Raw genomic sequence first — 27209 nt, 5'->3', positions numbered from 1 at the left:
GGGTGCGGAAAGAGTTACTGGCATCAAGTATATTGTGATTCAGGTTTCTGTGTGGCTGACTGGGTGGACTGTTCCTCCCGGTCCGTCTGGTGTTTGGGCCCGGGGGTGGCAGGTCGCAATGTATGCATAAAAAGGCCCGTTTGGGCACAGTCTTCGACCATGGGTTTAAATTCTTAACTTGGAACATGCGCGGTTTGGGTACTTGCACCAAGAGACACAGGGTCCTCTCCTTCCTTAAACGGCATGGGGTCTCCGTGGCGTGCCTTCAGGAGACCCATTTAGATTAGGAGGGCGCTCAGCGGCTATCCAAGAAGTGGAGAGGCCATATGTTCCATTCCTCCTTCTCCACGTAGGCCAGGGGCGTCCTTATTTGGGTGGCGCCTGGGACTCCCTGTGCTGTCCAATATGTTGAGGCAGACATTGAAGGCAGGTATCTGCTTTTGCGGATCAAGCTGGATGATAGGGAAATCTTACTCTTGAACTCCTATGCACCGAATATCGATGATCCGACCTTTTTCTCCCCATTCAGGATCTTGTTGCTTCTGACGTAGATGCCCCCTTCCTCTGGCTTGGGGATTTCAATTGTGTTTTGGACCCCGAAATGGACAGACACCCCCCTCGGTCTGGCACGAAGCCACGTATGACGGCGCGCCTTCAGGAAGTCATGCACAACTTGGGAGCTGTGGATGTGTGGCGCGTGAGTCACCCTACACAGAGACTGTTTACTTGCCATACCCCGACGCACGGAACACATAGCAGATTGGACCGTGTCCTTGTGGCCAATCTTCCCCCATCTCTCACTTTGACGGTCACACACCAGGCCCGCTTTCTGTCGGATCATGCCCCGGTAACATGCATGGCTCAGTGGGCTGACCAGGCTGCCTGTCCCGTACCTGGCGAATGCCAATTGACATCCTCCAAGACCAGGTGGGAAGGGAACATGTGGCGACTGCCCTGTCGGACTACATAGATTTGAACTTTGAGAGTGGTGACATGCCATACTCCACCAAGTGGGAAGCCCTGAAGGCGGTGATACGCGGAGCCTGTATGGGCCTCATGTATGGGGTGCGGAAGCAGCTACTCTCTGACTTGCAGGATGCTGAGAGCGTGCTTCGACGCTGTCAGTCTAGGCTGGATCCTGACACTTCGGATCAGATGGCGGAGAAGACGGCCCAGGTGTCTGTGCATGACATGCTCACTCACCTCGATAAATACACCTTAGGTCAATATAGACAGCGCCTCCACCGAGAGGGTGACAAATCTGGCCGCCTGCTGGCCTGGATTCTTCGAAGGAAGTTCGCACCTGAGAGGATAGTTGCCCTTCGGGCCCCGTCTGGGAATGTGGTGCACTCGGAGTCTGCTATTCTCGAGGTCCTCCGATCCCATCTGGAGACCGTGTATGCTGCTGACCCCTCATTCACGGAGGTTTCCTACCGGCCCTATCTCCAGGACTTGGATCTCCGGGCCCTTTCGGGGGAAATGGCGGAGGAACTGGATGCTGGCTTAACTCTTCAGGATATCAGCGCAGCATTGGCCACCCTGCCACGGGCTAAGACCCCAGGTGGGGACGGTTTCCCGCCTGAATTTTACCATTCGTTCGGTGGAGTCCTAGCCCCCCTCTTGTTGCAGGTCTATAACGAAGCCCTGGAGGCTGGCGTTCTCCCGCCTACTATGAACCAGGGAGAGGTCTGCATGATCCTGACACCGGGTGGGGATGGTTGTGATCCCGCAGCATTCCGGCCCATCACCCTGATCAACACAGATGCTAAGATCCTCACTAAACTATTGGCTACTCGCTTTGCCCCCCATATGGCCCACCTGATCCACCCAGACCAATGTGGGTTCATCCCTGGCTGTAACACGGCGATGAACCTGAGGCGTCTGAACCATATCCTCCATGAGGTGCGTGGAGGGAGGACTCACACGTACTGGTCTGCATTGATCTAGCTAAAGCCTTTGACACGGTTAACTGGGGGTATTTATTAGAAGTGCTCCAGAGGACGGGGTTCGGGCCGGTGTTCTGCAATTGGATCCGAGTGCTCTATGGGTCGCCCCGGCTAAAGTCCGACTTGGATCGGCCCGCTCTGAGGAGTGCCCCTCGGGAGGGGCACCCGCCAGGGGTGCCCTCTCTCCCCGCTCCTGTTTGCCCTGGCAATAAAGCCCTTGGCGGTCTCCGCACACGCTGAGTTGGAGCAGTGGGGCATTAAGGTGGGCGAGACCACAAACGTGATCTCCCTCTATGCTGACGACGCTCTATTCTACTTGAAGGCTCCCAGCGATTCGCTGCCCGCTTTGATGCAGATGTTGGACCGCTTTGGCGCAGCCTCTGGACTGCGCATCAATCCTGGAAAATCGTTGATTTTCCCGCTGGCGGGCTGTGCTGCCGACCCGAATGTTGTCCCCCCGTGTCTAGGGTTGAGGTGGGAGCGTGAAGCGTTCCGCTATCTTGGCTATCAGTGGAGTGGTGTGGCTCACTGGTTAGAGGCGGCAGACCCGAGAGCAGAGGACAGCCCAGGACCAGGGTTCAATTCCCGACGCGGCAGGGTCGTGGACCAGGGTCAGCGGACTCGATAATTCTCATCTCGGTGCCTACTCTAACCAGGGATCACACTCGGCAACTCTGGGCATTAGCTTGCCTCATCTCCACAACGGCCCCCCACATATGCCAGGGATGCCTGGTTTCACCTTGGAGATACCCAGTAGGGACTATCTCACAGGGATAGCCAGGACGGGTTCCCCAGCGGTCTACTGCGCAGAGATACTCCTTCGGGAGTTGATTCCAGCGCATTACAAACCCACAATTAATTAATTAATTGGCATTCAGGTGGCCTTGACTGATGAGCACCTTCTAGCCCGCAACGCCGACCGAGTGCTTAAGACCCTTCACCAGTCTGTGTCCTTCTGGAACACACTCCCTCTCTCCCTTATGGGACGTTTGGTGATCGCCAAGATGGTGATGCTTCCCAGGATGCTGTATATCTTGCAAAATACCTTGTGTCCGCTTCCCCCTCGGATATTTCGAACACTCGACTCGCTGCTCACTTCTCTGCTTTGGGCGGGCGGGCGTAGCAGAGTAGCTCTGCCCACGGTGGTCCGGAGTTGGGAGGAGGGGGGTCTGGAGGCCCCAAGGTTTGACCTCTATTACTATGCAGCGCAGTTCTGCCAGCTGCACGGTGGTTCGCTGACGAGGACAATTGGGAACTACAACTGCTGACGGGCAGAGCTAACGAGAAGGCTCTGAGAGAGGCTCTTATGCAGGGAGGAGGAGCAGATGAAACCTTGCCATATGTGGTGCGACACACAGCAGGAGTCTGGCAGCGGTTTGTCGAGAGGGTATTGAGGTGGGCCCCTTTCCATAGGGAGCTGCCAGTGTGGATTTTGGCTCCGGTGCTCCGAATGGAAGAGAACGTGTCCTATCGGGAGTGGCGGAATGGAGGCTGTGAGACTCTACCGGACCTCTATCCGGATGACACCTTTGTGTCCTTTGAACGGGCCACGGAGTCCTTCGAATTGGGCAGAGGGCAATATCTGCATTATAGAGGGCTACTGGAAGTGGCTAGAACAACGTGGCCTCAATTCCCGGAGGTTCCTCCGCTAACCCACACCCTCGACATTATCTTATCATGTGGTAGAGGGAGGAGGCTGGTCTCCCTCTTATACTCAACTATGGGACAGGATTCGACCCCACCGACCGCCCCGTCCTGGGCGGCCTGGGAGGCAGACAAAGGATCGGCCCTGGAGCCGGAACAGCGTAAGCGAATTGGCCTCCTGACCTGGAAAGTCTCGTGTAATGCACGATTCAAGTTAATCCACTTTAACTTTGTCCACCGTACCTATATGTCCCCGGTCTCACTGAATCGCATCTCTGCGGATAGACAACATAATTGCCCTAGGTGTGGAGCCGAGAGAGCCGGGAGTGGGAGCCTGGGAGTGCCCGCTGGTTGGTAGCTTTTGGAGGGAGGTGGTGGACCATATTGGCCGTGCTACAAAACTCCGGATTGCTCTGGATCCGCTACATTGTCTCTTGGCACTGGTACCCAAGCTCAAAAAGAGGAACCTGTCCTACAAGTTTCTACAATTATTACTGGTGTTGGCAAGACGGCGTGTGGCTATAACCTGGATGGGGCAGAGGGCCCCTGAGATATCCCTCTGGCTTAGGGATGTTAGAGAGTGGTCCCTGGCTGAGGAGACACATATGCAGCGCATACGCCGTGATGGAAAACTTCAAGATGACCTGCTTGCCTGGAGAATGATGTGTGTGGAGGGGTTGACGGAGGATGACTCGAACGCTACCAGTGCCGAATTGTTCACCCCTTGGGGGTCTGATTCTGAGGATACTGGGGTGGGAGACGGTTGGGAGAGCCCTGGTCCCGTGTGATGCCCTGCTAGACGCGCGCTAATGTTCCCTATTGTGTATATATGTGATTTGCTTAGATTCCCGTAGGTCACCATCTAGATGGTTGCCAGCACCTTAAAGCCCGCACAGAGATAGCCTGACTTTTTCCGAACCAAATTTATTATATTACTGATGCCACGCACGGGGGGTTTGTTGGGTTTTGTTCTAAGTTAAGGATATGTTATAATGTGAAGGGTATTTACCCACTGGGAAAATAGTGAGACTCCATGGAAGCCATGAGGGGGAGTAAACAAATATAAGAATTAACGGATACAGTGATGTATACATGATGTTCATGAACGGCTGTGATTCCTTGCGACATGCACTGACTTTACGCCGCCCAGCCTCCGGGATGTGGGCCCATATGGCCGTGTTTTTACTCTGAACATTGCATGTAACTACTCTTCAGCCCTCGGTCTATCTGAGAGGCAATGAAGACCTGTGCCTTCTCTGTTTCCAAAATAAAAATATTTAAAAAAAAAAAAAAAGATGTGAGAGTATAGTTATGGGACACTCTATTACTATCATGGTACACTATTCTGTTGACATATTGCTGACGCGTACCCGCCCTCAGCACTTCACAAACAGCAGATTGACCAAAACTGAGCAGATTATGCTTGCTGCAGAAAATATCTTAAGAAATGATGGGGGAACCCCACAAGATGATTACACAGTCAGTACAGTTGAGGAGTAGTGAAAGCTTCCTTGCTCCGAGGTGTAGGCTCTGTATAAGTGGCTGAACTGATTAAAGCCTGTTGTGTTTGAGAAGAATTGAAGGTGACTATTTTTGCTGATAGCCAGTACAGATTTGGTGCGGTCCATGATTTTGGGTAGTTATGGTCGCATAGTAGGATCAAGAGGACCATTCAACTGGATGTAGTTGTACTTTATCGAGATGGCTGTGTGTAATGTGATGAAATATGTCCAGCTGATTGTGTGTATTTTCTAATGATGGTTTCCCAACTATGCTGGAGTCAGACTGTGAAACTCATTTTAATAATGAGATTCTGAGAATGTTGTGTGCAGCATTGTAAGTGTAACAGAGACTGCACTGCAGCTATCGGCCTGAGGCATCTGGAATAGTGGAGCAGGTGATTGGCATGTTGAAATCCAGGCTAGCCAAGGTGTGAGAGTTGACATCTCTGTAGTGGCCGGATGCTTTGCCTTTAGTGTTGGTGAGTTTTATCAACATACCTGGTCTGGGAACAGGACTGTTGCCCATGAAATCATCATGGATTGGCAAATGAGGCTTCCTACAGTGCCGGCAAATGTGCTTGTAATATTACAGAATACATATTTCTGGAATTTTACAAACGACTGACTGATATGGTGCATTCTGTGCCTCGTCGAGTTGGATCTTCCACGGCCCATCTGCACCAGGAGCAGTGCCATGAGCTCAGTCCTGGAGACTGTGTCTTGATCAAGAAACACGTTCAGAAAATGTGTCTGGAAACTCATTGGAGAGGGCCTTTCCTGGTTATCCTCATATGAAACACTGCTTTTAAATGTGGGGGTCTCCCCAATTGAATGCATGCAGCCCATACTCGGAGAGTTGAATGTCCACCTGATGATGTGAAGTACAAAAACAGCTAAAAGGGGACCAGGAAGAAACTGATTGGGCATAGACAACAGGTAGGGGTCTTAGAGTTCAGTGGTAGCCCCAGAACCTGCAGCAGCACACCCTTGCCTAGAGTGGGGTCTTAATGTGTTGATGTCTAGACTTGAGACAAAAAGAGTGATTGGCCTGTGGTACAAGTAGAAGCCAACCTTGATCCTGGTAAAGGGCTTATTGGTGTAACCAGCTGAGTTGGAGCTGGAAATGATTGGGCGAGACAGCAGGAGGGATAGAGACCACGTTTGCGTGTGGAACACGTACAGCATACTGTCCCAGAGGAAATTGAAGGCCATGATCTAAGTGGCTGTGAGGACAAACAGCCTGGACTTAGGAGATCTAAGTGTTCCAGAGTGCCTTGTCAAAGGCATTCAGGTGGACATACTTTGTAACAAATGACAGCAACAGGGTTTTTCATGATTTGAACAATGATATTGAGGACAATATTAGTTGCACCTCCATTAGCCTGAAATTGTTGTGGAGTGTCAATTTGAACTTGTTCTACATTTGAATGAACTGTCGGGTACGGTCTTTGAACTGAACTTTGACATTTATTTCAAATTGAGACAATCTAATGAACTTTTTTCAAAAGAATTAAGAAGGCTCCCTAAGCCCAAGCATGCAGAAGAATCATTAAGGTGTCATTTAAAAATAAGACAAAGTAGGGTTAGGGAAACTCCATGAAGCTTTTTTGTAAATAAATCAATCATACAAAATTTTGAACTCGGTTTTGCCATTTGCACAAGTAGAAACACACAGAGAGAAATCAATGTGCTGCTATTTTCTATCCAATCGTCTGATAGTAGTGAAGTTATGGAAACTAGTGACCGTAATATGTGTAGGTTTATAAAAGCTGGTGTGACAGTAGCTATTATTTTAAGGATGCTTTGCTTTCAGGATTGCATTCACCTACCCCATCAAAACAAACTAAACTCAAGCTTAAACCTACCACTAATATACCTCTTTCTACTGATGGTAGTTTACACTCTTTTGATTTTAAGACATTACATGTAGAATATAATATATATATATATATATATATATATATATATATATATATATATATATATATATATATATATATATATATATATATATATATATATATATTGTTTCACCTCCTCTGAAAATGCCGGTACACCACAACAGCGGTGCAAGTACAGGGTCAGAGGTTATCCTGTAGTCAATCTCAAGTTTTCTCCATTATAAACAACATAATGACATGTTAATGGACATGATTTCCCTATGTTTGACAAACAATATTTTCCTATTCGGAGATCAACTGTATCGCCAACAAAACGGAGCTGCAATGGGCTTTTCTTTCAGCCCAAGCTACGCGTGCGTAGTTATGGGCTGGTGGCATGGAACAGCAGTAATGAGCACTTCACCAAACATATAGTGACCTGGAAAAGGTTTATTGATGATCTTTTCATTGTTTGGAACGGAAGCGAAACAGATTTCCAGCAATATTTTGACATCTTGAATAAAAGCACCCCGGGTCTAAGATTCACCTATGAACAAAGCAAAAGCAAAGTAGTATTCTTGGACACTGAAGTGTACGTGAAAGATAACTGCAATGTTCAGTAAGACTGCCTTGTGATGCAACAATAGGCCCCCCAGGAGGATTTCTCATTTCCTTATGGACCTTAGGCAGGTAGTAAAACGTTGGAATCATAGGATTAAGGCACCGTAAAAAAAATGTTTGTCAGTGTCTAACATGTTGTTTTTGTACCAAAAAGAAATCATAAGATGATAGTCAGTGATGCTCTGATTGTATAACTGTTCATTGATTTTCTCGTAACAGCGAGCATCATTTAATTGGCGGAACACTTCTTTTTCATATTGCTCCTTCGTTAGTAAGACAATATTTCCTCCCTTGTCTGAAGGTTTGCAGACCAGGGAGTTGTCTTGACATAGTGTGTTTAAACAAAAGGGTAGCCCATCAGTGGGCGGTATTGGCATCCCGATTGTCTTACGATTCAAAAGACGGGTTTTAGAGAAGTTGCATGGAGTGATTTACTCTTTGCAATGTATAATACCCTTTAAATGTAGGAATATGTATGTGATTTATATGGGTCTAAAGCTCATTTATGGGTGTTATGGAATATTTAGTAATATACCCGTGTTCGCCAATGGTTGTTTTTAACTGATGCAATATTTATTGTATGACGTTATCCTTAGACCATTACAAGATGGCAGATTTCCTCACTCAAACATTGGTACACTTTTTGGTTGGTCAAACAGATAGTCACAAGCCCGTGAATTGCTAATGTTTTCATTGTATAAATAAATAATGGCGGTGACGGCGCTTTGTGCATACATAGACGAAGGCTAAGCGCCGAAACTGGTCTGCATGCCCAGATTCCAAGTTTGGATTAAACTTGTGGACTCTACCCGTGAGTGCTGTTGTTCTTTATTGGGTGCGATTACCAAAGGGATTTGGTAACATAAGATATATATATATATATATATATATATATATATATATATATATATATATATATATATATATATATATATATATATATATATATATATATATATATATAACAGTGCGCTTGCCCTTAATCCTTGAAAAGAAGGCAACAGTAGACCCAAATTCGTTCTAGTGATTTATTTCACAATCACCATGTCGCCGTGCCACGATTCGGCCGGAAGAGATGGCCTTGATCACATGACAGTGCATGGGCGGCATTACCTCCCTATAAAGTGCAAAAGTGTTACAGCAGCAATGAACATAGTAAAAACACTGTGCATTTAATGAATATCACATTAATTATATAGATATATCTGCATAACCCAAAGTTCATTTTTTTATGCTCGAGTTAACTTAGCCTGACTTAAGGTCCTAATTGAAATATGTGTTTTAACCTTGCCAGTAGACTGTTTTCTTTCTTTAGCAGGTATGTTATCATGTTTTTTGTTAGCTAGGGAAAGACTTATTGTTTGTATGAGTTTAATGATAGAGAGGCCTGTGGGGAGGAGGCTGGCAGCGAACTCAGAGAAATAATGATCAAATGGCCCTTCTGTTTACCGCGTACCAGGAGGATGAGGTACCCAAGGTTGCCAGCTGCAAGCGTGGTTTCGAGGAAATGGGAGCTGAAGAGAGTATGGCGACTCCTCTTCCATCCAGCAATTTGGTCGGTTCTTGGTGGTGAAAAGAAAGATGTGGATGTTTCTGAAGCTACTGCATATTTTTATTGGTATTTCAGCAGCTAGTTAGGTTGACTTTCCCCCTCTCAGAGAGGGAACAGATTGCTCTCTTGCTGGGCTTTCCCCCCAGTGTGAGACTTTATGCTGATGACTTCTTTACTTCCCTGAACATCTAGAGAAGTTCTATCATATGCTGACAACCACTATGCTCCCTGGCTAGAAATTCACATTAGCTAATTCTATGCTCAATTTATGTTTAGAATAGAAAAGGCAAGTTTCTTTATGGAATACCTATTTGTGCCAATTTGCTTTATTCTCTTCGTGGTTGTTACTATTCTGTATCTCATAAAATTAAGCTGAATATATTGGCACATTTCAGCCTTCAAACTATATTGTGGTATTAATATCCTACAATAAACCAATTTATTTAATATTATTGATTCATTGTCCATATTGAGGTGTTATATCGACTTCACAAGTTGGTAATGTATTTCTGATGCTACTGCCCTTACAATGCTTCAAGTCAACTAACAAAGGTCTAGACAAACAGTGGGGTAAAATATTCCACTTCTAAGGAAGCTACACTGGCTTCCGATCACTCAACATTGCGCTTTCAAAGTCTGCTGTCTCATTTTCAAATCTCTAAATGGAAGAAGTCCTACATTTTTAACAGCTTTATTATAAGGCATGAACCGACATGCATCTTGTGCTCGTCTCACAAGCAATTCCTGTCTACTCCCTTATTTAAATTGAAGCGTGTAGGAGGTCCACGGTTTGCTATCCTGGCCCTTAAACTTTGAAATTCTCTACCTTCTGAAATTCGGATTTGCACTGACCTCCTAGGTTTTAGAAAACTTCTTAAAACCTGGCTGTTCCGACAGGCTTATGAGTAACTCCTTAGGGCACAGGTATCTATCCGGGTACCGCCATGAAACCAGCCCAGTGTACGTGCCCTATATACATTCTTTTTAACATAACATAACATATGAAAAGATGATGGTGCAAGTGCCAGTGCGCCATCACCCCAAATTTGAACCTTCATAGCACCAGTAGTCTAGTGGCCTCCAGTGATCTGTGGTGTGGAATTGTATAATTACAGAGTTGTTTGAGTGCTTCTTGTTTTCAATCCCATAAAAATGCACACATTGTCCAAGAAAATAGATCTGACTTTTATGTGTTAATGCATGTAAACACAAATATTTCAAAATGCAGTTTTCCAGCATTGCATGCACGCAAGTTGTTTTTCACAACAAAACCTGCTCAATTGGGTTTGCGAATGCTAGTAGAAAGTAATAAAAAAGGATTGCTTCCTGTAAAGAATGCATACAGGAGATAAAGATTTGAATGTGGCACATCGCATGATGATTGAGTGCATGGTTCCGATGTAAACTAGTCCCTCCTGTATTTCAGTGGAAGCACCTCCATTAGTAAAAGTATGTCATGCAAACAGGTGTGCTGTGAAGCCAGACCTATAAAAAAAAGCAGAAACCCCCTTACTGATATCTGGACCTGGTAGGCCACAGCTCTCTTTAACATGGATCTTAAAGTGCGGAGCTCTCTTGTCTTCCATCATACAATGATTGGACAACAACACCCACAACAGCAAGGAACTCTTTAGCATCGTTAAAGAGCTCTCCAACCCCAGCGCCTGCAAAAACGACATCACACCCTCGCAAGACCTCTGTGACTCTCTCGCCTCGCTCTTTCACCGCAAGATCGCCGACATACACAACAGCTTCAGCAAACAGACCACGCACCCAACAACGGAACCAGCGCCCCCCACCACCACCCTCTGCACCTGGACCTCGGTCAGCACCGAAGACACCACCCGCATGATGAACACCATCCACTCCGGCTCCCCAACCGACCCCTGTTCACACGACATCTTCAACATAGCCGACTCCATCATCGCACCCCAACTCCCGGACATCATTAACAGCTCCTTCGCATCCGCCACCTTCCCGGAGAGCTGGAAACATGCCGAGCTCAGCGCCCTCCTGAAGAAACCCACCGCGGACCCCACGGACCTCAAGAACATCCGCCCCATCTCGCTCCTCCCTTTTCCTGCAAAAGTCATCAAGAAGACCGTCAACAAACAACTCTCCGCCTTCCTCGAGACTAACGGATCCCTCGACCCCTCGCAGTCCGGCTTCCGAGCAAACCACAGCACTGAGACCGCACTCTTTGCAGCTACCGACGACATCAGGTCCCTGCTCGACAACGGGGAAACAGCTGTCCTCATCCTCCTGGACCTCTCAGCAGCCTTCGATACCATGTGCCACTGCACCCTGATATGGCGCCTCAGCAACACCGGAATCCAAGGATCGTCCTTGGAATGGATCATCTCATCCCTCGCCGGAAGAACCCAGAGAGTCCGCCTCCCCCCCTTTTGATCCGCGGCCACCGAAGTCATCTGCGGCGTTTCTCAAGGATCCTCGCTCAGCCCCACCCTCTTCAACGTCTACATGAGCCCTCTCGCAGCCATTGCACGCCAACACAACCTTAACATCATCTCCTACGCTGACGACACCCAGTTGATCCTCTCCCTCACCAACGACCCCGCCACCGTCGCGGACTGGATGAAGCTCAGCCGTCTGAAACTGAACTCAGACAAGACGGAAGTCCTCATCTTGGGACCATCCCCCTCTGCCTGGGAAGACTCCTGGTGACCCTCTGCGCTGGGCACCGCCCCCAAGTCCACGGACCATGTACGCAACCTGGGCTTCATCCTGGACTCATCCCTCACGATGACCAAGCAAGTCAACGCCGTCTCGTCATCCTGTTTTAACACCCTGCGCATGCTCCGTAAGATCTTCCGGTGGATCCCCACCGACACCAGGAAGACGGTCACCCAGGCCCTCGTCACCAGCCGACTGGACTATGGGAACACCCTCTACGCTGGAACCACAGCCAAACTCCAGAAAAGACTCCAGCGCATACAGAATGCCTCTGCACGACTCATCCTGGACATCCCCCGTCACAGCCACATCTCTGCCCATCTGAAAGACCTGCACTGACTCCCCGTCAGCAAGAGGATCACGTTCAGACTCCTCACCCATGCACACAAAGCTCTCCACGACATGGGCCCCAAATACCTCAACAGCCGCCTCACATTCTACACACCCACCCGACAGCTCCGATCCGCCAGCCTCGCTCTGGCCGCCGTCCCACGAATTCGCAAAGCCACCGCCGGAGGAAGATCCTTCTCCTACCTGGCAGCCATGACATTGAACTCCCTCCCCACCCCCCTACGGCTGACCCAGGACCATCTCTCCTTCAGGAAACAACTCAAGACCTGGCTTTTCAAGCAGTAGCGACTCCCCTCCCTCCCAGCGCCTTGAGACCCTAACGGGTGAGTAGCACGCTCTACAAATTATTTGATTGATTGATTGATTGAATGGGTGTACTACTATGGAGCAAATGTATTTGGCATGTATGGTGTTGTTTTGGTGACCTCAACTAAAAGAGCCTAGGAGGGATGCAGTGTATCTAAATAGCAAAAGAATGTTATTATTACCACATGTTTTTAAAACTCCGTTTTGTGACTTTACACAATGTCCAGGAGGAAACACCAGATTTTCTTTGCCAAAGGGAACTACTAGTAGCTTTCACTGCAAGGCCTACTCCATACCTACACACTGTTTGTTTGACCTGCTAAAAGGCATTCCCAGTGTAGGCTTTCAGTGACCTCTCAAAGTTGCAAGGGTCATAATTCAGATCCTCTTTATAAAATTCTATTTATTTGAGTGCCAAATACCTTGTGTCTTTCTGAGTTCGTCCACCAGGAACTGTGCCTCCTCCTGGATCCGTTCCTCAATGCTCCTCTTCCCCATCCCAAAATTTCTCAGGGTCATGATTGAAAATCGGCGCATCTGCTTCCAGCGCTCCCCATTACTCATTGTGATCCCTGGTTTGAGGAGCAATAAAAATATATTAGCTCTCTTACTGTCAAACAGTTTATTTTTCCTTAGTTTAAGAAAAGAAGACCAGCTAGGTGAGAAGAAAAGCTATTCTCACCGTATCCTTTCAAGATGTGATTGTGTACTGGCAAATTTCCTCGGTCCACAAATACCTCCTTATTGTCAACAAGAGCTTCTTTTACTGCCTCATACCCACACAGGACCACCATAGGCTGAGGACCTAAATACACAGTGAAGACTGGACCATAGGTATCACCAAGCTATGAAAAGAAAAGCAACAGGCATTAAGCATTTTTAAGTATATGAATGCACATGCATATATGGGACAAATGCTTAGTTAATACATTATATCCTTCTGTTAGGGGAGGCTGTTTTTCTAATATTATTGTCCACGAGATGTGCACTCTGAATATCAAACCATAATATTGAGGTATGTAAATACCAAGGACAAAATACCAAATGCTAAATATCCGCAAAAAAGTATGCTTAGATTATCTATACCTAAATCTGGGATGTATGTCGTTACAACGCATACTTTTACAACGCATACCTTTACAACGCATTTTTTACACTGCAACATCCATTACAACGCATTCCATTACAACGCATGCCATTACAACGAATTCTTTGAAACTACCTTTACAACGCATTCCACTACAACGCATACTACATTTACAACGCATACCATTACAACGCATACCATTACATTGCATGTATGGTAAGTATTGGATAGTGTAGGGGTAAAAATTACTATTCTAACTCCAGGGGGTGCAACAGTAGGGTAAGTATTGGATAGTGTAGGGGTAAAAATTACTATTCTAACTCCAGGGGGTGCAACAGTAGGGTAAGTGTTGGATAGTGTAGGTATGCGTTGTAATGGTATGCATAGTAATGACTGAGTTGTAATGACATGCGTTGTAGTGGTATGCGTTGTAGTGACATGCGTTATAATGGTTGCGTTGTAATGGCATGCGTTGTAATGGATGTTGCGTTGTAAAAGTTTTGTTGTAAAGGTAGTGCGTTGTAAAAGTTGCGTTGTAAGTGTTGTTTCCCCTAAATCTGCATAGATATACTTTGAGGATGTATAAATCATCAAGGAACATAGACGTGGAATTAGGAATAGTATATCTATACTTGCTCTATATGCACTTACCTTTTGATATTTTGGTCTTCGATATTCTGACCACAAAATTCTTGGACCACAGTACATATATCCTCAATATTAATTAGTACAATTTGTCCATGTTGAATGAGTATGCGCCTAGTTCAATGATACTCAAAGTACGACCCGGGGGCCGCATGCAGCCTTCCTGATCTTACATGCGGCCCCCAGGGAAGCAGCAGCACTGGGCTGATGTTTATTCGACTCAGCACTACCATTATTATTTTTTTTAATTTAGAGCAAACAATTATTTAACGATTAATTGCAATTATTGAAAGGAAGTAAAAAGGCCCTTAACTTTAGGAACACCTTCATTTTTAACGACAACAAATATGTAAAAATACAATAGCCTTTTCGAAATTCAAAAAGTGTATTTCATTGACCTGTAGAACCATTTCACTTTTATAAATCAAATTATGGCAGTGCATTCAGAAGTATTTTTTTTAAAGTGATGGCTTTCTAACATGAATTTATTAACGTTCAAGCTTTCCCCCCTACCATCCTGACAACAATGCCATTAGTGATTACATGCAAGCACAGGAGATGGTTTTGAACAGCATGCATCCTTAAATCATGTATTTTCAGTTCCTCTTATATGTGATAGTGAAGAAAGAGGTTTTCTGATTTCACATTGCGCTATTGAGTTCCACCACAAAATATGCATGGTTTGCTTCTCCTACACTGACTTTCCACCCCCGCTGGCATCAGTGCAGCCCTCAGTCACACCAAAGACCAAACTTTGCGGCCCCAGATAACATGTTTGTGAGTACCCATGCCCTAGTAGCATCCATTTTGAGTATGTGAATGAACAGAACACATTAACCAGAAGACACATACATTCAACACAGCAGAGATATGCAATTTATTTGGCTACTTAACAGACTCTGACCATAACACAAATCCAGTAATCTATCATGAAGAGCCAAATCACTCAGTACTACCTGTTGGAAAGGCACCTTGACTTCCCATAATACTATTACATCACAGAAATGGCAGCATGTGCACATTACTTGTCATCTGGCCTGATGTACATAAATTATGTTTTTATAACTACCGTATATATCTACCTTCCTCATTGCTCCCTCTTGTAACTTTTTATAGGCTGCCTCACTCATGGCAGTCTTGGGGAAGCACCTACAGGGTGTGCTGCACCTATTAAACACAGGGCACATACCTAAGGTGCTGAAGGCCTACCATATAAGCCACACAAACCTCAAAGGGTTGTATGACTTAACAACGCATTCCGTTGTAACGCATGCCCCCTTTGTCGGATTTATTGATGATAACATCGCTTTGTTCCTGTAAATTCTTCGTGAGATCCTGAAAATGTTTCTGTTTAAATTAAATTCTGTTCTTTCCTCGTTGATTAGTTAACTGTAATTTTTTATGTTTGTCTACCACCACATCTTGGAAAATGTCAATGGCATCCCGCGGCATAATGGGGATAAATGATGATGTTGGTTTAAAAGGACTTGGGGGCATATTACCAAGGGCCATTATCGCCGCATTAGCGGGACTTTTTCCCGTTAATGCGGTGATAATTTCATCTCCCTATCACCAAGCTGTCGCTAACACTAGTTAGCGACAGCTTGTAGGTGAAAGCGGGCATTTAGGGGCCCACTTTGCATGTCAGCGATAATTATCGCTAATGACATGCAAAGTGGGCGTGCCAAGATGTTAGCAACTGGAAACAGTCGCTAACATCGCTATCTCCGATTACCAACTTTTGGAAATATTTGCGCTAAGCGCGAATATCTCCAAAAGCTAACGCCTGCCCTGAGCAGTTCTTAGCCATGCTATCCAATGGTAGGTGGATAGCATGGCTAAGAGAATTAGCTCGGTAAGGCATGAATATCATGCATTTCGTCCGATTTTTATCTCTTAGGAGATAAACCTTGATAATAGCAAGACTCCTAAGCGATAAAATTAGGCGAAGCACAGCGATAAAATTGTCGCTAACCAAGCATAGCGATAATTATCGCTTATGCTTGGTAATATGCCCTCGATTTTGCCGATAATAAATGTATTCCTGCATTGGACTGAAGATCCTGAGTACTTTGTATTGGATCCTCGTTGTTGCCTTCTGATGCTAAAGAATCCAACGTTCTCAATGCTGGAATATCCGATACCAGTAGAGTCAAGTGATTAGCCTGTGCCGATGTTGTACTGATGGAATTTGGTTCAAGACTACTTTAAGATTTCTTAATGGTAAAATACTTTTTTAATTTCAGATTTCGGATGAATTTGAAAATGTCCCTTCGTGTTTGAACGCAATTAAAATTTCTCTCTGGGCAGAATGATAGGCCCAATGATAGAAGCTGTATTTCCGCTTGATCTAATTGGACCTGAGATAGATTAATTACTGTATTAGTGTTCGTATTCACTTCTTTATCCACTTGTTGTTGTGTTGCTTTTTTTGTTTCTTGCATTTACTGGATTTCCTTCTGGCCCTCCTCCTTTGGTTCCGTCTTTGTCTGGAATTTGTACATTTTTTTGAGGTCTGAGGGTCTTGCCGACTGTTCTGCAGGAGTCAGTGTGCCCAAATCATCACCAATGTGGCCTCTTCCTAAACTGCAGTCATCTGATTCCTGCATACTTTGAAGTGAACTGGCATCGGAAATAGAAGCTGTTGGGGGCTCTCTGTTATCGGCGCCAGATCTGGCATTCTCGCTGGCTTGATTCATTTGCAAAAAATGATTGCACATGAAGTCATATTTACGTGCAAACGTGAATATTTCTCCTGATTCGTAATCTAATTTATCACGTGTAAACTTAAAACCTTTTCTTGTTTTAATTGTGTCTTCTTGTTTTTTTAATCTGATTTTAATATCGTTTCTACTTTTGGATACTGGATCCTCAAACTCTGATTCATCCAGCTCTACCTTGATTCTTTCAATTTCCTTCAAAACAATTTCACGGTCGCCGCGGACATATTTCATTAATATATGGACCAATCTCATTGAGGCTTCAAGGTTGCTGTCTGCCCACTCCTTCACCATATCCGGATTTGGGTTATCAAAACTGGGGGCGATCATGATGCGTAAGCCGCGAGGGATCCTTCCTACACCCACATATTTTTCAAGGGATTTTTGTTCCCACCATTTAGTAATTTCTATCTTCATTTGTTTCTCCAACGACTTCAACAAAGCCTTAGTATCACCCTCTGGTGATGCCATTACAGCTCCTTTATTGCCACGTATATCCGCGGCTGTGAAGAGGTTTTCAAATAAATACTGAGCTGCTACCTCCTATCTTAGAAATGTATACTTATCTTTCAATATTTTGGTTTCAATATTTTGTTCTTGATATTTCCATACCACAATATTGTTTTCTATATTGAAAGGGCACACCTTACGATACCATCAGTTGGCTTTTTAGCCAATAGCATGTTCCATTTGGGGGCTTGTAGTTGTATTTCAACAATGCTAAAATGCCAGAATTGTGTGAAGGTACTGTACATGGCCTGGAGTGACTTGCCATCTAGTAGTTAACATTTTAAAAATGATGTGGTCCATTTAAAAAAAAAAAAACGTATTTCAGAAGTAAAACCAAAGGTAAACTGTTTACATACTTTGTCAGTGTTCATTCTTTCATTCACATAAAGCAGTACATAAGAACACTGGGAATTATAATAGTTTTGTCTTTTGTATAGTGCAACCTTTCACTGAGTTTCATAATACAACAAAAGTACTAAATGGATAATAGCATGACACAAACAAAAACAAAATGACAGGTGGCAAGCAATTAAAAAAATTAGGGTCGAACAACATACCCTGCTTCTGTTTTCCATGCTAAAATATTTTCCCTCACATTTATCAGGTGTCTTCCTCAGCACTACAGGTGTTGGTATCTTTAATCAAATATTTGAAACAGCCCCAGATTCATAAGTCATGGCATACAAGTACATTCAATATATCTTTTGTTTCAACACCAGTACAATCACCCAATCTTGATAAAACAGATAGGCCTTGGGCAGAAAAAGTACAAACGTTCTGTTGTAGCCACAACATGAGGCGGAGACACGATCTGGTCAAAAGCATTTATTACGATGACAACAAGACATCAGCGCGCCCGCCACCTTCAGCCAGCTAGAGATCACTGACTTCGCAGCAAGCGGCGCTCATCTTCGAACCTTCGCATTCGAACATTCCACCTTGGCGCGTGAAACAGAGCCACGGTGTCAATGACATTACAACATACACCCCTTTCCTCTACGCGCAGGTAGAGAATTCTGTGAAAGAAAAAGAACATTAGGAGGATGGGGAAATTGGAGGCAGGAACACAGAATATACAGCCTGATTCATCAAGCTGAATTCATCATCCCAAATGCAAAAATCGGTAATAGCGATTTCGCTATTTTGCGAGGAATTACATTTAAGGAATCTCTATTTGAGATTCCTTAATTGCAATCCATCATCCAATTTAAAATTGCGATTTCGCAATTTCGGCCCGCTATTTACCGTGAGGTCAAACCTCGTGGTAAATAGCGAAAACTTAGAAAAATGCTTTTAAAAGCATTTTTCTAAGTTGCATGTTGCAGACACACACATGTCCTTTGGACATGTGCGAGCGCAACACCTGTTTAAATTTGCATTTAAGGGGTGCTACAGGGTGTCCTTTGGACACCCCTGGCACCCTTTAAATCGCTATCTTATTTGCGATTAGAAGTGTGAGAAGTGTGGCTCAATGGTTGGAGCGGCAGACCCTGATGCAGAGGTCTGGCCCGGGACCAGGGTTCAATTCCCCGCCTCGGCGGGTCTTGGGCTCAAAATTCCACGGACCAGATAATTCTCGCCTCGGTGCCTATTTCAATCATGGAGTCTCACTCTGCAACTCTGGGCAATAGCTTGCTTAATCTCCACAATTGCCCCCACAACGCTAAGGATGCCTGGCCTCCACCTTGGGGGTGCCCAGGAGTGGACACCTCACAGGGAAAGCCAGGATGGGTTCCACAGCGGTATTCGTACAAGCGCCTTGAGACCCTTGCGGGTGAGTAGTGCGCTATACAAGTATCAATTTACATTTACATTTACATTAGCTAATTGCTAATCGCAAATAAGGAACATGTAGGAATCGCATTTTTTTTTGCGATTCCTACATGAATCCCGTTTTGCGAGCCTGTAATAGTGATTCCTTATGAATCGCTATTAAAGACTCTCAAAACGGGTCTTTCATGAATCAGGCTGATAGACAATAAATCACCCCACAATGAAATCATGCAAATGTTGAGGAGGTCTCCTGGCCCGTAAGGGTCTCTGATGAGGTTGAGCTCCATGAAAATCATAGGACACATCACTTGTGTCAATTGCTCTTTGACCTGTGCTCAAGTTATCCCCGCCAGGGCCTGGTGCCCTCACCTCTGTACCTGTGCGAGCACTGTCAAGCAATTGACTATCATGGGCCAACATGTAACCTGAACATGAATTCTTGGTGACAGCGTTGCTAACCAAGGTTTTAGGAAGATGGTCGTGTGAGCAGTACTTTGCTACCCTACGTAGGTTCCATTTCTCCCCATTCTCCAACACAACATAGAAAGGATACACTTCCTTTACCTTGAAGGGTCCACGAAACTTACATAGACCTCTGACCCATCGTCCGGAGCGGACTTTGACCCAGTCACCTACAAGTATGTTATACAAGTTCTTTTCTTTGACGTGTACTTTCTTGGAGGCATGCACAGGAATGCTCTCATCACAACCACCACCACTCTTTCCTTCAACCAATTCTCTGATCCAAGGAGGCACCAGTTTGGCAGCTGGTTTCCTGCCCCGCATAACAATAAAGGGAACCACTCCAGTAGTGGAATTCTCAGTTGTGCGATATGCCCATACCAATTCACTTTAAGTCTCTTCTATGTCAAGATTATTTGTGAGTGCCAAGCTTATCGCGCCTTTAATCATGCGATTGGCTCCCTCAACAATCCCATTGGATTGTGGGTTGTACAGGGTGGTGAAAGAATGTTTAATGCCACACTCACTCAGAAATTCTCTCATCTCATTGAAAGTCAGCTGGGTCCCGTTGTCCGTAATAAGGACTGAGGGATAACCTTCCTCTCTGAAAATCATGCGCAATACTTTAACTCGGGTGGTTATTTCCGGGAGTAGGTAAACAATGAGCCACCGGGTATGGACGTCCATGACCACTAAACCAAATCTTTTACTGGGGTGAACACCCGGCATAGGCCCGATAAAATCGAGGTATATACTGTGCCACACTACGCCAGGGTCATGGATGGAACTAGAGACGGACTGGGGTCCCACCTTGAGTCTCTTGTCACTTTCACAGCACTCACTGCAACTTTCCACCCAATTAACCACATCACCATCCATTCCAGGCCACCAAAATTCATTTCTCAGCCGTTTCTTCGTAATGGTTTGGCCCAAGTGCCCCTCATGCGCCAAATCAAAGAGTCTTTTATGAATGTTAAATGGGGGAATTATCTTATCACCACGCATGCTGACCTGATCAGCAACAACGGACAACTCGTCAATAACTGCATTAAAAGGTCTAATGCTAATTGGCAAGGTGCTTTCCCTACGTCTCCCCTTAGAGAGGAGATTCATAACGTTCTTTAGAACTTCATCCTGAGACATAGCTTCTGCCCACTCCTTCTTACTAACTGCGTCACAACTCCACTGAATTACGTCCTCGACACTAGAGATGGCTCCTTTTCTCTCTTTTTTTGACACTCCTGTCTTGTCTACATCCTCCCAACTCAAAGATAGTCGTGACATACAATCAGCCTGTACGTTACGCCAGCCCAAAATGAATTCAACATCAAAATTGCACTCCTGTAGTCTGGAGGCTAGTCTGGCCAGTCTGGCTGACCCCTTTCCTGTTCCACCTGGTGAGAGTATTTTCAACGAAGGCTTATGGTAAGTGCGGAGTTTAAACCTTCGCCCCCACACATACATCCTGAAGTACTCCACACCCCAATCGGCTGCCAAGGTTTCTTTTTCTATGACAGAATAACAGCGCTCGGTAGTAGTCAAAGTACGAGATGAAAATGCTACTGTTTTCTCACAAGTACCATCACTCTGCGATAACACAGCTCCTATGCCAGTATCACTTGCATCCAGAGTGATAATAGTGTCCCCATGTACATCAAAAGGTACCAAAATGCCAGCATTGCATATTTCTATCTTAATGTCATTAAAGCACTTTTCCTGGTCTTCCCCCCAACAGAACTTGACTCCTTTCCTCAAGAGCACCTTCAGGGGTTCTGTCTTACTCGCAAAGTTCTTCACAAATTTTGAGTAGTACTCAATTCGCTCAATGAATGAGCGTACTTGGTCTCTATTTGTGGGAACGAGAGCCAATTTTATGGATGCCAGTAAGTCTCTCTTTGGTTTAACACCATCAGACGAGATGGAATGCCCCAGATACTCCACCTCGGTTGCTAAAAAGGAACACATTTCCCTGCGTAATGTCAAACCTGATTCCAAAATCCTGGCAAGAGCATCTTTCAAAGCAGAGTTATGGTCACTCACACTCTCACCGAATACCAAAATATCATCCTGGAAATAAATAACATTCTTTACACCCTTGAAAACCTCCGTGACCATCCTCTGATACACACTGGCAGCCGAACATAACCCGAAGGGCATCCACGTAAATTGGAATATCCCTTCATTGGTGATGAAGGCTGTCAAGTGTTTTGAAGATTCATGCAACCGTATCTGATGGTAAGCATGACGAAGGTCAAGTTTCGAAAAGTATTTTGCTCCTTTAAGCAATACCATCATCTCGTTTATGTTAGGTAAGGGAAAGGTGTCAGGGATTACATTCTGGTTCAAACTTCTAAGATCAACACAGAAACGAAAATTTCCATCAGCTTTCTGCGAAATTACAACAGGAGAAATCCACGATGAGCATTCAATAGGTTCTATGACTCCATTATATAGCATCTCATCCAACATTTTCTTCACCTCCCCCCTTACCATGATGGGAACCTTTCTTAGTTTGTGTTGCACAGGTACAGCATTACCTTTTAGCTTTATCTTGTGTACATACCCCTCCTAGGTTGCCGAACTGATCTCTGAAAACACCTTTACCCCCCTCCAAGATGTCTTCCATTGAAAGGTCATCCACCACCATAACTTGTTCATTAGCGTGTGGGTCAATCCTGATATGGAGGTCAAATTGATGATACCACCTAAAATAGGGGGTCCTGACTCTGCTACATACACTTCACCCCTCACAGATCTTCCTTTAAAAACAATATCAATTGCCATGTAACCTAGTATATCAATCTGTTCGCCCTGATACCCCCCAGGGTTTTTATCTTTGGGAATCAACTTTTTGTTAGGTCACTCCTGTTTATAATTTTTCTTTGGTATGATAGTATAGAGTGACCCTGAATCAACCATCAAATCTACATTTTTACCACCAATGACAAATTCTGCTTTGGGCCTGTGTTTCCTCCTGTCATCTAAATTGTGAGGTTCAGTGAGGAGAATTTCTTCTTTCTCAGCACCATCATATGATGAAGGTTCAACACACAAGATCCTATCAGGTCTGTAAGAGTATTCATAGCCAGCAGACTCATCGGATAACAATGCCACCTTTCCTTTGTTTGCATCCCTACACATTCTTGCAAAATGCCCTTGCGTCCACACCTCCTACATTCCTTCCCAATGGCCCAACACTGCTTCAAGTCAGACGTGTGGTAAGCGCTACCACACTTTCCACAAGTCTTGTTTCCAAATCTGCTAGGATATGTTCTACCCCCTGAATATTTTTCACACCTCTAAACTCACAACCCTCAACAACAGAAGTTTCACTCTCACTAGACATGGTAACCTTTGAGTCCCTACGATCCATTTCTTTCATGCAAGAATCTGACTCCTCTATTATTTTGGCAATGTCAATTGCATCCTTGAGAGAAGGGTCTTTAGCAGCCCATAAGTGTTCCTGGGTCTTCCTAATTCTGCACTGAACGATAAGTTGATCTCTGATCAATTCCTCAGTCATAGGGCCAAATTTACATTTTAATGAGAGTTCGCGAAGCCTTGTGACAAAGTCATCAATAGACTCTCCAACTTTCTGTGGCTGGGTATAAAACTTGTACCTTCTCAACGCTATATTGATTTCTTTTGCAAATCTCAATTCCAACCTTTTTCGTGCCTCCTCAAAAACATCCTCAATGGGTTGACCACGCTAATTTTTAGCAACAAGCAAGTATTTGAAAATATGTTGACCCTCTTTACCTAGATTAGTAAGTAAGATTGCTTTTTTTCTGTTGCTACTGTAATCCTGTGCATCCAAGGCCTCCAAATAATTATCAAACATCTCAATCCATCTTCTCTCCGGCATTCTCCTTTCCGCTCCGCTTTTCAGTTCAGCTCTTATCAGCTTTCACTCCTTTTGCTCAAAGTAGCTTCTCACACGTTCCCTTCACGCACCTTTTCTGAATCATTTTCCGTGGAAATAGCTCTTTTACAAGAATCTTCACGCCTTCACTAGACAGCACTTGAGAGGTTTTTCTTCTTGCTTCAGCACGCGTCAATTTATCGCTGTAGGTCGGGTTGCCCGCTGACCGAATCCCATCCTCGTCGCCAAGAACATGTTGTAGCCACAACATGAGGCGGAGACACGATCTGGACAAAAGCATTTATTAACGATGCCAACAAGACATCAGCGCGCCCGCCACCTTCAGCCAGCTAGAGATCACTGACTTTGCAGCAAGCGGCGCTCATCTTCGAACCTTCGCATTCGAACATTCCACCGTGGAGCGTGAAACAGAGCCACAGTGTGAATGACGTTACAACACGTTCCTCCTTTGGAGGACATGTAAAGCTAAGACAACAGCAGCCCATACTTTCTCCATCATAGGAAATGCACAAATCAGGCAGCGGCAGTGGGAGTTTCGCTTCCTCACAGAACAAGTGCAACATGTAAATAGCAAAGTAAGCGCCCCTCTCTCAGAGAAGGCAACAAGTACACTTTTCCATTTCCTGCAGAACAAATTCAGCAGGGCAGACTAATACAAGCTTGCATCGCTCCCAGGACATGCACAGTTAAGGCTTGAGTGACATGTAGGATGCAGACAAATCTATAAGAGGCATGTATATTTAGATGAGAGAACGAATATGTGAGTTTTGGTGCTGTTCTCACACATCTTGAATGCCCTGATGATGTCACTCGGAGATCTCCAATTCATGTTGGTTCATTGGTTTTCTACAATTGAGAAGCTGTTACATAGTAGCTTGATCTTAATTGGAGTAGCCCAGCAACAGTAACAATGCTTGAGACAGGTACACAGGTGCAACACTCTTCAAAAAGGTTGAATGTGCACCCAGGGGAGACCCTATTACAGATAGGGAGCACTTTTCCTGTTTGCGCCAGGGAGCACCTTTGAGCAGGTGTGCCGTGTGCAAACAGGAAAAATGCACCCTATCATGTAGAATGTGCTACCCTCATGGCAACAACAAGCTTGCGCTGGTCAAGAAAAATGCGTAGAAATGCTGAGCAGCTGTTAAAAATTGCTCCTTCTTTTTCTCTGCATGCTGCAACCGCCGTGCACTTTAAAGAGGAATTTGAGATCTCCTTGCAGGTGGGTGCAGTGAGTAACTGCACCAGCCTGCACAGTACATCTGAGGGGTTCCAGACCCTTCCAGAGGGCTTCCTTTAGGAGGTGCACTGAAAGTGCACATCTTTTGGTGATGCACTTTCAGTGCACCCCTTAAAGGCATTTTTAACTCTGCGCCTGCACCCATAATATAGAGCAGTAGCAGATGCAAAGAGATACACACATTTGCATGGGGCCATTTCCCCATGAAAACGAGGAAACTCTCTCTTGAGATAGAGCTATCTGTATTACAGAAAGGGCCTACAAGTGTTTGCTGCCCATTCTGTAATACCAAAGTGCCCAGAAGGTGCCCAAAGCGGGTGCAGATGCCTGTTTAGGCCCTGGGGTACTTCCGTAATAGGACACTAGGTGCTCTACAATCCCAACCTCCATGCTGCACATCTTGAAATGTTCGAAATGTTGTCGGCCAACACTGGGCTGCCTCAATGGATAACACACTTCCAACTGCCCCTTCCTTCTTTGGATGTTTGAGCTTCACTTTGTAAAGTTGAAAGATAAGCTCACTGGAATAAGCAGCCTAAGTGGTGTCAATTGTTATGGAGGAATGATTGAGGTGAAGTGTAACCCTGTCCATGCTCCTCTAACCAGCACTTTCAGATCTGACAGGGCCATTGCAAGGCTGCAGATGTGTGGTTCTGTCCTTCCTAGTGAGAGACATGTGCATACTGCTGGGAAGGGGAATACATAACTTTCTAAGCAATCTAAGCAATTTAAAATCTGAATATTTGAGATGCAGCATTCATTTCTTCAAATTTCTAATTATGATTTTCTCTCACCCTACGCATCGCCTGATTTTATACCATTATTGTTCGCATGAAAAATCAAATAAGGTCACTTTGTGTTCTCATTATTTTCTATCCTACAAGCATTTATGAGAGACTAATAGAAATGTATATTTCCATTTCCATTTTATTTCGTTTGTATCACGCATAAATCACCCGAAGGTCTCAGAGCGCTGGCAGGTAGCAGAATCCTTATGACCAACTGATCCAGGAGTTAGGAAGGCTCAGCTGGCTAGAAGAGCCAGGTTTTTAGTTGTTTTCGAAATTTCATGTGATCGGACTCTAACCTCAACTGAATGGGGAGGGAGTTCCATGCTTCTGGGGCAGTTTTACTGAAAGCTCTATCTCCGTTTCTAACTGTTCGGACTCTGGGAAAGGAGAGAAGGGCTTTGCTGGAGGAGCGTAGCGTCCTGCTTGGGACATGGGCCTTGAGCTTCTATATATATGAGGATAATAAATATTTGCTGCATTCCTGTGAGCTGGTTGTGGCGTACACTGGAGGGAAAAGGAAGAGACTTCCTTTACACTTCAAAACAACGCTCTTTGATTCAGTGACAGATCACAAGAAAGGGGCCTTGATGCATCACAGGAAGGGAGGTTGGTCTAATAAGAGAATTATAAATAGTAGGACTGGGGGGCAGGGAGGAACCTTTTGATTCATATATCACTGTGGCTAACATTCAAGTGTGAGCTCTGGTCACTCCCATGAATTGTATTGTGGGAGAATCAGATTTGGAATTGTGCCTGCTGTGTCAGACATTTTTCATGAAGAAAGAAGATGAAAAGAAGTGTCCACTTTAAAAGAAGCAGAACCCCAACATAAAGCTTCAAAGACCAGTGTCTGGAAATTAACTATAAGAAGGGGAGATTGACACTCCATACTTTGTCATCTGCCGAGCAGCCGGATGGACTGTGTGAGAAGGGGAATCTCTGAAAGAATTCTTTCTGCCTATGACCTGGACTGGTAGTCAAGGCCTGATAGCCTCCCTGCTGGGTGAGGGGACAACATTTGGGGAAATCAAGATCACTCGCCCTGGGGTCTGGAGCACCAGTTCCTGCCTGCACGCCTAGATCAGTGTGCCCTGTAAGGAAGAGGAGAAGATTGTTGGAAGCAAGGTCCAGTGCAGAGCCCTACAGTGAATACTCCATGTGCGAGGTGTGAGCATTCACCTGTGCACCAATAGGGCCATAGCCCATGTGCAGGATTGTTTTCAGTGACCCCCATAGGCTAGGGGAGGGCTGCCGTAGACTGGTCCAAGTTTTGAGTGCTGTACTGCTGTTGCTAAGCCCAAACTGCCATGCTGATTTGACTCCATATTCTAGAGGGAACCACTGGTAGAGTTACCACTTAGACGAGTGCCAAGACTTGTGACCGACTGTGCAGGGGTACTTGTACTGGAAGAGCCTGCACCCGTATTACCACATACTATGGCAACCCCATATGCCAGGTTTGGCTACCGGTACCAAGTTGCCAAACAATTCCTGCCACAGTCTTAAAAATAGACTGAGGCTATGATCGGCAGGTCGGACTCACACTGCAAGGGAACTGCCCCAAACTAACCTCTGAGGACTGCCAGAGATTCCGGGGATGAC

General features: G+C 45.2%; 1 protein-coding gene across 1 annotated transcript in view; it reads right to left on the bottom strand.

The window, feature by feature from the left end:
* LOC147692397 (cytochrome P450 2A13-like) overlaps positions 1 to 27209 on the bottom strand; it is a 326869-nt gene that overhangs the window by 165292 nt on the left and 134368 nt on the right. Inside the window, exons 2-3 of the mRNA XM_086938614.1 lie at positions 13179 to 13341; positions 12919 to 13068 (exon numbers count right to left, since the gene is read on the bottom strand). Of these exons, the coding sequence (XP_086794740.1) occupies positions 12919 to 13068; positions 13179 to 13341 (313 nt within the window). The remainder of the gene's footprint in view (positions 1 to 12918; positions 13069 to 13178; positions 13342 to 27209) is intronic.

The sequence above is a fragment of the Lissotriton vulgaris genome, chromosome 9 (genome assembly GCF_964263255.1).
Source record: "Lissotriton vulgaris chromosome 9, aLisVul1.2, whole genome shotgun sequence".
Lineage (NCBI taxonomy): Eukaryota > Metazoa > Chordata > Amphibia > Caudata > Salamandridae > Lissotriton > Lissotriton vulgaris.
Note: the sequence above shows the minus strand (reverse complement) of the source record. Positions and strands in the feature narration are given on the sequence as shown.